At 38.7% G+C, this 13,079-nt stretch overlaps 1 protein-coding gene across 1 annotated transcript in view; it reads right to left on the reverse strand.

The window, feature by feature from the left end:
- Window positions 1-13,079, reverse strand: part of pnkd (PNKD metallo-beta-lactamase domain containing) — a 58,560-nt gene that overhangs the window by 21,907 nt on the left and 23,574 nt on the right. The window contains exons 4-5 of the mRNA XM_028806494.2: window positions 5,317-5,375; window positions 4,966-5,058 (exon numbers count right to left, since the gene is read on the reverse strand). Coding sequence (XP_028662327.1) covers window positions 4,966-5,058; window positions 5,317-5,375 — 152 coding nt within the window. The remainder of the gene's footprint in view (window positions 1-4,965; window positions 5,059-5,316; window positions 5,376-13,079) is intronic.

Here is a 13,079-nt window from a genome sequence, read left to right on the forward strand (position 1 = left end):
ATTTAAGAAGTGTGGTGGGGATGGGGTCCAGTACGCAAGTAGTCAGCCTCCTCTTACAAAGCAGGTCATTAACAAATGCAGATGTGACTGGGTAAAAATTCAGCGAAGGAACTGGATGAAATGGGAAGACAGGGAAATATACAGTATAAATGGATGATGGATTTATGTTAGTTGGATTATTTAGACCTTTAATTATAGGAAAATTTAAGGATTTTTTCATAGACTTCATGAGAGGAGGTAATTGGGCCAGGGGCAGGCTGATGTAGTTTAGTAACTACAAAGAATAAAACCAACAGGTTATTATGGCCGCTTTCTATTATTCTTGGCCTGCGTTAGTGCATCTCTGTAAGCTCATTGATGGTCAGAGAAAGCCTGGATATGCACAGTGAGGCCAGTCTTACGTGACATTCTCTCAATGCATTGACCAGCTGCTTTCATAGACCATAATTCTGAGTTGTACCATGGAGCTGAACGGTTAAAGGAAAACTCCACAGTCAACAAGACTATCTAGCGTTGATGGAACAGGAAAAGGCAGAATAACACCACAAATTGATCCAGCAAGGACAGATAGACAGATATTTTTAAGGTTTCTGAAAAAAATTTGACATTTACAGGTAAAAGGAAGGAGAGGTATTGAGACAGTGAAAAGTACTGCTTTATGATCAGCAAGTCTGAAATCACTGCTATAAGTGTTGCCAACAGATAAGCCAGATGTGCAGATCAGGTCCAATATATAACCACCAGAGTGGGTAGGAAAATCAACATGTTGCATCAAGTCAAAACAGTCCAGCAAGGACAGGAATTAATTTCTAAGTTTATAGGTAGGACTAGGAATATCAATGTGGGTGTTGAAATCGCCAAGAAGAATGATTCTCTGGGAAAGGGAACTTAAGTAGGTTAATAGTTCAGTCACAACAGGTAAGAAAGACGCATTGTATTTTGTGAGACGATAGACAACAAAAAGTATGACAGGACCAGATTTTGCTATTTGCTATTGACAATTGAAAGATAATGGGCAGTCATTTGGGATTCTTTTGATGTTTAACTCCAATCTAATGATTACTGTGACCCCTCCACCTTGTCTTGTCGTGTGGGCGTCTGAACTAAACATATTTGGATGGTGTTGCCTCTGTGAGGGATGTAAATTCGTTTGGTTTTAGCCAGGTTTCTCTTAAGCATAGCATATCAGGTTTGGAATCTGTCATCAATTCTGATAGCACCAATGCTTTGCCACTAAGAGATCTTGAGTTAAACAATGCAATATTAGCTGATGAAGGTTTGTTGTGCACAGATCTATATCCAGAGGTTATTTTAGCATATTGCAAATTTGGCACACTGACACTCTAGTTTCCAAAGCCATGAGTAGCATGGTGTATTCCGGAACAAATACTGGCGGGTGAACTTTTCATCCACAGTCCGGTGGTGGTAGTGACCTGACCCGCAATGTAAATATTTCGGGCACCACACAATGTCAGTGTCTTTTAGGAGAAGTGGTCAGACTAGAATGCTCTGAACAAGCTATTTAATAAGAAGGATTTTTTCATGAGAGTATTTTAGCAGAGTATAGAGTGATACTTCTCTCTTAGGTATCAGAGATGCAGTGCAGCTCAGTGGAGAAGGTGAGATGGGCATGGTGTGGTGATATTGCAAGATGCACATGAAAGATAACTACCAGAATTTGGAGGCTCCAACATACAACTACACACATGTAACACTGGATATTACAGGTGTGATTGCCCCAGAACCACAAGCCAGGTGTGTGTTAACATCAGATCAATTCTTAGTCATTCCCAGTCAAGCACGTATAGAAGAAATGAGCAGCAATTCAGCATATCCATATTAAGCAAGGAGACAGAACATCCCCAGCTCTTAGATCTCCACAGTGCAAAGAAAAAAATGTTCATACATCAGGCAGGAGCAGGCAAACAAAAGAAAGTCTCATCCAATGAACCACAAAAAAAATTCAGTTGTCCCAGACACTGTGAACCCAGTCAAGCCAAAGTCCATAAAATAAATCCAAAATCAATACAATTTGAGTTGACTGCATCCATGAACTATACATACAATGAAAGAAAGTGAAAGGAGTGCAAGGTTAATGCAAATTTTAGCAAAAAGTGTTGTTAACAGGGAGGAGCAGCAGCAGCAACAAGCCCCTCCACTGATCTAACTCTGATGTGGTGCCAATAGCAATTACCCGCTTGCTTGAATAAATGAGCAGATGTGTCAAAATGTCAACACTGTCAATATATACTAAATACAGCTAGAGATGACCATCACTCCACACTTCCATGGCATGCTGCCAGTTGTACATCAGCACCTGCACAGACTTCCGATTTGTAGGAACTGGCAGGAAGCTGGGCTTCTTCAGTAACATTGCTTTTAGGCTTCATGTCATTTGAACTGAGGCGTACCCTATGGTATACCCAAAAGATAGTAAAAAAACAAAGCAAGACTTTTATGCATAGTTACCTTATTAAACTGGTCACAAATTGCAAAGTGCTTACAGGAAACACAGGTTGATTGATTTTTTGATATATGGTACATGGGCAGAGTTCACTTCTGCTGCTGGACATAATTTGCAAAAAATATATTAAGACCAAATAAGACAGTGACATTCTGAATATTTTGAATTCTAGTACATTATTACTAGCTGCTGTTAACATTTTAACAAATTAAGTTATGTCCTTTGTAGATAGTGCAGAAGGAATGGATTCAGTGGCAACGAGGAAGCTGTACAGTGAACCAGAAAGCAAGCTTTCTATTGCTGGAAGCTTTTGGGTGTGTTGGCATGTCGACGGACCAGGAGTTAAATATAGCTTAAAAATTTCTTCAGGACCTGCTCCTTTAGTTAGTGTGTGGTTTTTTTTTTGGGGGGGGGGGGATGGGGTTTGTGCGGGGATACTCACTGGTACTCAGTGTTTTGAACTGGGGACCACTTTGCTAAAGTCAAATCTAACAGGAGACATATTTAAGGCTGACAGTCACTTGTTAGCATAATTCTTTGTTTCCCAAATTTATTTTATAAAAGGCATTTATGTGAAAAATACCAAGTTTCAAATAAAATATTAATGGATTTGTATTTCAAAATCTTAGGTATTCCCCCAGTGATCCATAATAATGCATTGGCTATGAAGATTGATTGACAGCAGGCAGCCTTTCAGAATCAGAATATCTTTATTGTCATTGTAACAAATACAATGAAATTAGGTGCAGTCCCTGTGGTGTCAAAATATAAATAAGTAATTAAAAAAGGATAAGAAGAAATAAGGTAGAATATAAACATTCAACATAAGACCTTAATTGCACATGAACACTATTGCACAAGATGTCAACTATTGCACTGCTGCATTACCCAAGCATTTGCCTCAAAATATTTATCTTGTAAATGCTTTTACTATACCTGTGGCTCCGGAAAGCGGGTACAAAGCTAACACAGGCACAGGTGGACAGAGCGCAAAGGACATACGCAGACTACAAAATCCTTAACTGTATCCCAGTTAAGGGTTTACAAGGCAAAACAACCAGGTTGTGGAGAAATCAGACAGATCAATAACGAGGTTTCTCTCACCAGAATAAGGAATTATATGACATTTTGCAAACTGGGTTTCTGTGAAGAACTGGGTTATTAAAGCACATGTAAACACATTAAGTCAGGGATTTGATCAATGGAAAGATAACTGCCCAGTTCATTCACTAATTTCTTCAGCATTATAATCCCTCAGAAGATAATAGAAGTACTGTAGTGAGGATTGCACTGTAATACAGTATCTGAAATATTTGGCAAATTTATTTACACTTTACTACAGCTATTATACACTTTACCAACCATACTGTATGTCTGTGAATATATTTATTTATTTACTCTGATTTCCTCCCATAGTCCAAAGACATGCAGGTTAGGTGCATTGGGGATTCGAAATTGTCCCTAGTGTGTGCTTGGTGTGTGGGTGTGTGTGTGAGTGTGTGCCCAGCGGTGGGCTGGTGCCCTGCTCAGGGTTTGTTTCCTGCCTTGCGCCCTGTGTTGGCTGGGATTGGCTCCAGCAGACCCCCGTGACCCTGTAATTAGGATATAGCGGGTTGGATAACGGATGGGTGGATATCTATCTACATATTTGTTTATTTATTTATTTATTTAAAGAGCTTCTCTAAAAAGCAAAAATTTCCCCTGGGGACTATAAAGTTCTATCGATCCATCTATCACAAGGCCCAGTTATCACCACTTGAAATACTGGTTTTCAAGTGTCTAAGGTATTCCTCTGTGTTGAAGTCCTGTACAGCCATAGGGAAGTCACTGGGAAGAACATTTCTTCTTAACTGACCTAGTTGCTAAGTGTAATAAATCAGATAGCCAATACTGGGCAAACCTGGATTCACACACTTAATCTTGCACAACATTACTACTGACCTTCCAAGCAGTGCTTTGCTGAAGTCCTTATCATCTATCTCCCTACTGACGGTTGAAATGGAAATGAGTTTTGAGTTAATAAGTTAAGTACAAGCCCATGATTGACCAAATTGTTCTCATATCTAAATCAGATGGGTTTTGATACTTCTTGGGCAGGTGGTAATATCATGAGCATGAACACATTTCAGACATCACGAAGGGCCAATATCAAGAGAAAAATCAGAGAACGACTAGCCGTCTGTACTCTTCTTCTACATCCAAGAGGGCTTGGCCCCCCAACTAAAAGACTTCGCCTCATAATTATTCATTAATTTAATATATGCCACTCCCTTGCCATATCCTTTTGATTAAGCATAGCTTAGTAATACTTTTAACTGTTTTTCAACAAAAACTTGAGTCTTTAGATTAGGTAAACTTTATTAATCCCATGGGGAAAGTGTAACAAACATTTTTAAAATGTGCATACAATACACTTACCCCAGAAGAAACACAGAATGCATAATAAACCTCAGAGGTCTCTTTACCTTAACACTGTCTAGCCAGATGTATATCCTACTTACTTTGTAAGGCCAGGAATGTTGTCCAGTGCGTTCCCATAGACTCGACAGGAGCTATTTAACTTTTTTAGGCCTTTGTTACCTCCACTGTGGTCCCTAAAAAAAACAGAATTATTTAAAGTCAAGAGAGTATAGTATTACAAACTAAAACCTTGCATAAAAAAGATGTAATCTTTTTAGAATAACAGTGTACATTAATATTTTAACCTTTCATTAATTTTCAAACCTGTTAAACCTGGTCAGCATTCACAATGCTCTTAGTATCATATAACATAATACCAACACCTTTTAACACACAGGGCTACCTTACCATAGGAAGGAACAGATTATTTTTCTAAAAGCATATTAGCTTACCAGTGTTTGTGTGTACATAAAATTGCTTCAAGTTTCACTCCTTCTTGTTCAAGGCATGCCTGAAAAGAACATTTGTGAAAGTAAAAATCTGTTAATCTTAGTATCTGAATAGTACACAAATTTACTCAGAAATTCAGAGAAGTATTTGATCACAATTCAGGCTAAAAACCACACATTAAATCATATTCCTTATCACTAAAGAATAAAGATAGTTGGTACAAACAGCAATTGCTACGGAACATCTATACTGCACTGTGCAAAAAAACAAACAAACAATTTTGTCATTTGGCAGTTTCAATGAATGCAGACTATTATAGTAACACTCATGCACTAGAGCAGTGCTTCCTAACCTTTTTTTCTATAGTGGCACACTTTTTCTAACCAAAAACATCCCAAGGCACACCACTATTCTAGTAATCTCAAACACATTATACCTAGTACATGTGCTCAACTGTATGTTGTGTTTGTGTGTTCTCTTTTTGGGGTGGGGCAGGACTACCAGAGAAGCAAGTAAATAAAGCAGCTCCGAGATCAGTAATCCCAGACATGACACTTGGTGAACACTTTGCTGGCATCTCCCAGTTACTTCGTCCTTTTGCCCACCACTCTGCCTCAGAGGCAACTCGTATGGCTGCTATCCACCAGCCCCGTGGGGCTCGCTGGCTAACACGCACCCAGGCAACCAGGAGACGCGTCCGTGTCTGCAACATGGTGATCACGGAGCTGCTGTTATGCGAGCTTCTCCAGGTAATCCTGTCCTCCTCAAAGTGGTCTCAATCACTTGTAGAGCTTGTCCCTCTCAGATTTGCACAGTACACCTGGGTAGCTTTTGCGGTGCACCACCCTGCCATAGCACATTGGTTGAAAAACAGTGCACTAGAGGGACCCGTTTTAATAAAAAAAAAAAAAAAAAAAAAAAAAAAAAAAAAAAAAGGGATTAACGGGATGACAGTGGTCTTACTGGTCTGTTTGTTTTCAGCCTGGTGGACACTCTTGGATAACTGGTTCTGTCCAATGTGTACCTCAAATATAAGGAGCCCCCAAATTCTTTTGCCGTTACATGTAGCCCATTGCTGTATGTAAATTGGTGTATATTTCATCTTGTTACGTTAAATAAAATTACTGGTCAATATAAACAAGAAATAACTGGAAAAAAATATAAAAATATGAAAAGTTAACCAGATAATTAAAAGAGAAGTTAAAACATAATTTGTCTATTATCATACAGGGAATTATTGGGATTATAGGGGAACACTATCTGCATCTTCTAAATACGCAGTATGAAAGGTGCCCAGACAGGGAAATTAAAAAAACACAGTGCATTTTCTTACCATATAGTGGACAGTGATCCGTTCATCTACCAGTTTTCTGAACCCAGCTAAGAACTCAAGTTACAACTGTCAATTAATCTAACCTGCACTTCAGGCAGAAAACTAACATGTTCTTATGGAGAAGATGCAAACTCTAAAGAAAACGATGACTGCTGTGAGAATCAAACTTACAGTAAGTAGCTAATTGGAGGTTGCGCTTAGCTCCTTGTGAGGCAGCAGTGCTAAGCACTGTGTCATCAGGCCAGCAACAGTATTGCTATGCTATACATAAAAATATATTTTATTAAAAGGCCATTTACATTCATATCTTTTAAAAATAATTACAAAAAAAGTAACAACATTTTACAAAAATGTAACTACCGTAGATACTCGTGTATTAGTCGATCTCGCAGATAAGTCGAGTGTATCGTTTAAGCCAAAAATTACAAAATTTGTTATGACCCGCGTATAAGTCGAGGGTAAAACTTGACAGCTATCAGAGATAGAAGGCAACAATCAGCTGTTAATGGTGACAAAACTCACTGTCATGTCACAGGCATTCCCCTCTGTGCTTGGAGAAATGCTAGACTCGTTGACTCTGCAACTAATCCTTGTGTGTGCATGAGTTGTGAAATGTAAACAAAGGCAAGATGGCATCGATATGTCACAAGGGAGCGAAGCGAGTGCAGAAAAGAAAACACTCGGCAGATGATGTTTTGCACATTATTGCTGAGTCGGACTCTGATTTTTCAGAATCGGATTTTATTGACAGTGATCAGGAATCGAGCAAGAGAGTGAGGAGCCGGCATCAGCTGATCGGACACCAGCCAATGCCGCCCCAGCTGATCGGTTGCCAGCTGAACACATTCGCCGATGCAGCTACGGCAAGGTTCGCGTGGGAGGAATACCCAGACATTGATCTGAACTGGCTACCGGAGTTCACAAGACAGCATGGCTTGCTGTAGGACACAACAGATCGCTTCCTGTAGGACACAACAGATCACCCGCTGCTGGACTACTTCAGGCTGCTCTCTCCTGATGCTGCTTTTCAGCTACTGTCAGATGAGACAAACAGGTAGGCAGAGAAATTTTTTGAATCGCGGGCTGCGCTTGCATCGCATTGATAGCGTGCGTTGCCTTGGTTCTTTTGATTCCAAATCTGGTTGCACGTGGCAGCTAATGGTATGTTTGTTATCCAAAACCTGCAAAAGCTAATGCTCAAATTCAAGTATTTCACAGTTTAAAGAATTATTTAATGAAACTAGAAAAAAACTAGCTAATTACCAATAGTATTGCTGGCTTATAATTATTTCAAAGACCATGGGAAACAGCAGATGACCGGTGACTTAACACTGTGAAGCGTTGATGTCATCACAATGTCACTACCCAAATTCTATGGACAATTGTGTTGCCCTGCGGATAAGTCGATTCTGTTTTTTTGAATGAATTTTAAGGCATAAATTTTTCGACTTATACGCGAGTATCTACGGTAATACAATTAAATGGAACTAGTTCCCAAATCAAAGTGCAATGTGAAATCTACTTAAAAATAGACATATTAAATTAGGAGCTCTTACACAAGGTTTAAGAAAATAATGTTCAACAAAACATCACAAGTAAAACCTTATGTTACAATTTCCTAAAAACAAGAACTCTTGAGAAAATGTTTTAGCATATTGTCTAGTGATTTATGTAAAACTACTAATGCTTGAGAAACAAAGACTGAAGAACAATAGACACCAGGCTATCCTTGACTTTACAGATTCATAAAAATTAAACTTACATGAGATCACAACCACTTTTAAAAGGCCAATGATTGTAAAAGTTTGGGATTGGGAAGATTGGGAACCCTAAAGATACATGACAGCTTAGCGTCAGTTTCCAAGTACAGTAGACACTAAAAATAACAATTCTATTTAGTCTAACATAGCTACAAGTATATGCTTGTGAGCAACCCAACAGAGAAATATTAAATACAATAATATTAAATAGATAATGAAGATATACGAATGTGGTGTAAACTCGGTACCAATCACAACACTTGAATGCACTGACATAAAAATCATCCAGATCAAACAGAACTAGGTCAGAAACTGACAATTTTCTAACAGGAGTTCTTATATCAAGAGCAGGAAACACAGATGGTTCCCCCTCAAGCATATCTGTTTCCTTGTTGAGTAATGAACACAAAGCACAGATTGGAAAAATTAATATTTTTTTTTGCCAAGCAGGAACCACAAAAATCTTTAGTGATGCTGTCACACACTGAATCAATAAAAACATCACCAAAAGATATACAAGACCTTATTTAAATGGCAGGCAAAACAAAATTTTAAATAAAACTGAATATTTACAAATACATATAATTCACCAAAAATAAAAGCAGGTATAACTCCAACCTAAAATCCTAAATATTAGTCAACACTGGATATCAGCAAATATTTGTAATTTAGGTCCAACACCCAGCAGCCAGTCTAAGATTTTTATTTGAATATGAATATTAAAGATTTAGAAAATGTTTATAATAAAGTATATTATACAATTTGCAAATAATATAACACATTTCAGGAATGTGTTCTTCTTCCACAGAAAAAAAATTATATGTTACAGTCATGAAGAATAAAAAATTCAAGTAATAAGATTATTAAAAATACTAAACATAAAACACTGGTCAGAGGTAAAACACTAAAAGGTACAAAACTGTCTAGCATGCAGCTGGTGCAGAATGCGGCTGCTAGACTTTTGACCAGCAGCAAAAAAAAGGATCACATTGCTCCAGTGGTGGCCTGTCTTCATTGGCTCTATATTAGTTACAGGGTGAATTTTAAGATCGTAGTGTTTGTTTTTAAAGCTCTGCATGGGTCAGCTCCACCTTACTTAGCTGACCTTTTTAAAACCATATTTGTCAGCCAGGCAGCTGAGGTCTTCAAATCAGCTATTGCTTACTCTCCCATGTACACAGTTGAAGCTGAGGGGCAATCGTGCCTTTGAGGTGGCTGGTCCTAAATTGCAGAACGGTTTGCCCCTCATAATAATGTTGGCTCCCAAACTTCGTAGTTTTAAGTTTTTGCTAAAAAAACACTTTTATTCACTTGCTTTTTAGCTTATGAGCTTGAGTGTTTAAATCTTTCTATTTATATTATTTGTGCTATATTCATTTTATGTATTTTTTTTTTACTTTACATCATTTTACATTAGCTATTTATATTTGAATATGTTTTTATGTATATATTGTGAGTGCCACATGGGATAGACGGGCATCCCTACCAGGACAGGGGAAGTTTCCTTATCTGGATGGGAGGCCACAACTGGATGAGCAGGCATCCCGGCCCGAGAGACCCAAGTGGATGGACAGACATCCCTATCAATAGAGGGGACAATTCCTTACCCGGATGGGAAGCCCCAAGCATATGGACAGGTGTCCCAACCAGGCACATATGTAACACCTTCCCTGGCCGAGATAGAAGAAGAGGACAGGGAAGGACTGTCTCTCTTGGGTGTTTATTCCTCCCAGTCATTAGATGGTAGCAGCCCTCAATATTGGTGCCCATTTGGGAACCAGCAGGGAATGGCAGGAGTTGTAGTCCGGCAGTGTAGTTCTGCTGGGGTCCGTGGGTGCAGCAAGAGGGTGCTGCAGAGAGAGGACTCCCTACTGGCACCGGAAGTATACTGGGTCCTCAATAAAAGGGACCACACTCCATTGTCCAGGTGAGTTGGAGCTGGGAGGAAGGAAGGCAACACTCAACAGGAGGAGGGCAGTGCAGTGGTGAAAGGAGAGAAAACCTCTGCTTTACTGAGATATCCTCTTTAATAAAATCCCTGTGTGCGTCCAGGTGTCCATATGTATGTGTCTTCTGGTGAAGTGCGCATGCGCGGGGCACGGTGCGATGCGCGATATTACTGTCAGAGAAAGTTAGAGGTGTTTTACGAAAATACAAACCAGTATTACTGCAAGAGGAAATTAAAGGTACACAATACAGTGACTCATATTACAGCCACATACAAGCCAGTATTACTGTCAGAGGAGATTAAAGGCATATTACCGACGCGCACACCTGTATTACCACCAGAGAAAATTAAAGATATATTATGGACGTTCAAGCCAGCGGACGTACAAGACAGTATTACTGTCACAGAAAATTAAAGACACACAATACACGGCGGCAGCCCATGAAGAACGGTCAGCTCAGCAAGTAAACAACAAAATAAAGGCTGAAAGAAAGAAAAATACGACCAACAAAAAGAATGAGGTCAAAGTCCCTTGCCATTTAATATAGACTGTTCCTACTAATGTTTATGCACTACTGTTCTAGCTCCCGTTATTCTAGCGCCCGTTATTGTAATGGGCTAAATGACTAGTCTTTATATAATAAACAACCCTTTGATTGAAACCGGGACTGTATTTGTGAGTTCATGCTCACTGGTGATCCGTTTCTATCACAGTATAAGGTCTTTTCTTTTTAAAAATTCCTTATCTGGCTTTTTTTTCTTACTGTTAGCCTTTATTCTATGTAAAGAACTTTGGTCAACTTTAAGTTGTTTTAAATGTGCTATATAAATAAATAAATCCTAAACCTACAAATTTCTCAAATGAAAGAGTGACGTTTTGCAATAACAGAAATTTCTAAAAAGTAAGAATACATCTTGAAATTTGTAGCTGGAACAATTTCAATTCAGGGCCCCAAAAGATTTTTTTGGTAAGGATTAATCCCGATTATAAAAGAGCGGAGTCATTTTTTTTTTGTTAAATCGAGCTGGCACACATCTCAGCATACTCAACACTATAGTTCAGTAAAATACATACAACAGTAAATTATCTGAGCAGCACACAGTAAGTATTTTTCTATCATTAATATACTAAAACTCATTTGACCACAGCTAAGAGGTCTGCAAACAGAGGATGTATTTTAGTTTCTTACAGTGGTGGTCTGATTAGCCCCTGCTAACCCTTTTTCTTAATTATTGACCAGCTTTTGCTGCTGATTACTTTAACTTCTTAATTTTCATTTTAATTTACTTGCTTTTTTAGATTCAGTCTTTTGAGTTGCTTCTTTTTTTCTTTAAAAACATTAGAGACCCCTGAATTAGTATTACTTGTGATTAATTTCTACTGTATTGTTCTGGTACTGACACGTAATGGGGGGGGGATAAATAAATAAATAAATAGAACCCCATCTTAAAGACAGAAGTTAGACAAATAGAGTGCAACACAGAGTTGCCATTTCTTGCCCAAAACTGCTTAATAGCAAATTTGGTATAAGCAGTATAATGTTTTACACATTCAGTATTGCAGTAGAACACAGTTAGAAACTAGAAATGTACAAAATGTCCCTTATGTAAGAATTAATCTATGGTTTTTGGACAGGTAGGAAGCCCGCTATGTGAAATTAAGAAGCCTTTATGCAATAGATCTCTCTGTTTATTGTTGAAGACATGATTCCATGTGGTGTAGTCAATCCAGTTGTGAAAGGAACTGTCTAATGCACTGTAAATTTGGACTTTGAAAAGAGGAATATTGCACAGGTAAGTTAATTATCCAGCAAAGTTCATGGGCAGGTGTCGGGAAACGAAAGGATCTTGGCCTGGAAGATAAGATAATCATGCTTAATGAACTCTAAAATAGGCAGAGCTTTAATGGGAGGATAAGCAAGATGTTTGATTCTTGGTACTTTTCTCAGGGTGAAGAGCGGTTTTATTGAGGGCTCTCTTAACAGTGTCTGATGTCTTTTTTGCTTCATTACTGGAACAAAGCAGCAAAACACAGCACTTTCTCCCAAGCCTTCTCTGAATAATTTAGATGTTCATTGGCAAACTTAAGACGGGCTTATACATGTGCCTTCTTGAGTAGGGGGACCTTGGGGGCACTGCAAGATTTCAATCCATTATGGCGTAGTGCGTTACCAATGGTGTTCTTGGTGACTGTGGTCCCAATTGCCTTCAGATCATTAACAAGCTCCTCTTGTGTAGTTTTGGGCTGACCTTTCTCATGATCATCCTCACCCCATGAGGCAAGATCTTGCATGGAACTCAAAACCAAGGGCCATTGATGGTCATTTTATATTTCTTCCATTTCCGAATACTCGGACCAACAGTTGTCACCTTCTCACCAAGCTTCTTGCTGATGGTCTTGTAGTCCATTCCAGCCTTGTGCAGGTTTACAATCTTGTTCTTGACATCCTTTGACAGCTCTTTCGTCTTGCCCATGGTTTGGAGAGGTTGGAATGGAAGAAATTGATTGTGTGGACAGGTGTACTTTATACACATAACGAGTTGAGATCAGGAGTATCTGTAATTGATTGATTGTAATCTGGGCACACAGCCAATCCATGGGAGCCAGAATTCTGGGTGTGTTGTATGGGATCAAATACTTATTTCACTCAATGACATGCAAATCAATTTACAACTTTAATGTAATGTGGTTTTTCTGGATTTTTGATTGATATTCTGTCTCTC

This window comes from Erpetoichthys calabaricus, chromosome 8 (genome assembly GCF_900747795.2).
Source record: "Erpetoichthys calabaricus chromosome 8, fErpCal1.3, whole genome shotgun sequence".
Classification (NCBI taxonomy): Eukaryota; Metazoa; Chordata; class Cladistia; order Polypteriformes; family Polypteridae; genus Erpetoichthys; species Erpetoichthys calabaricus.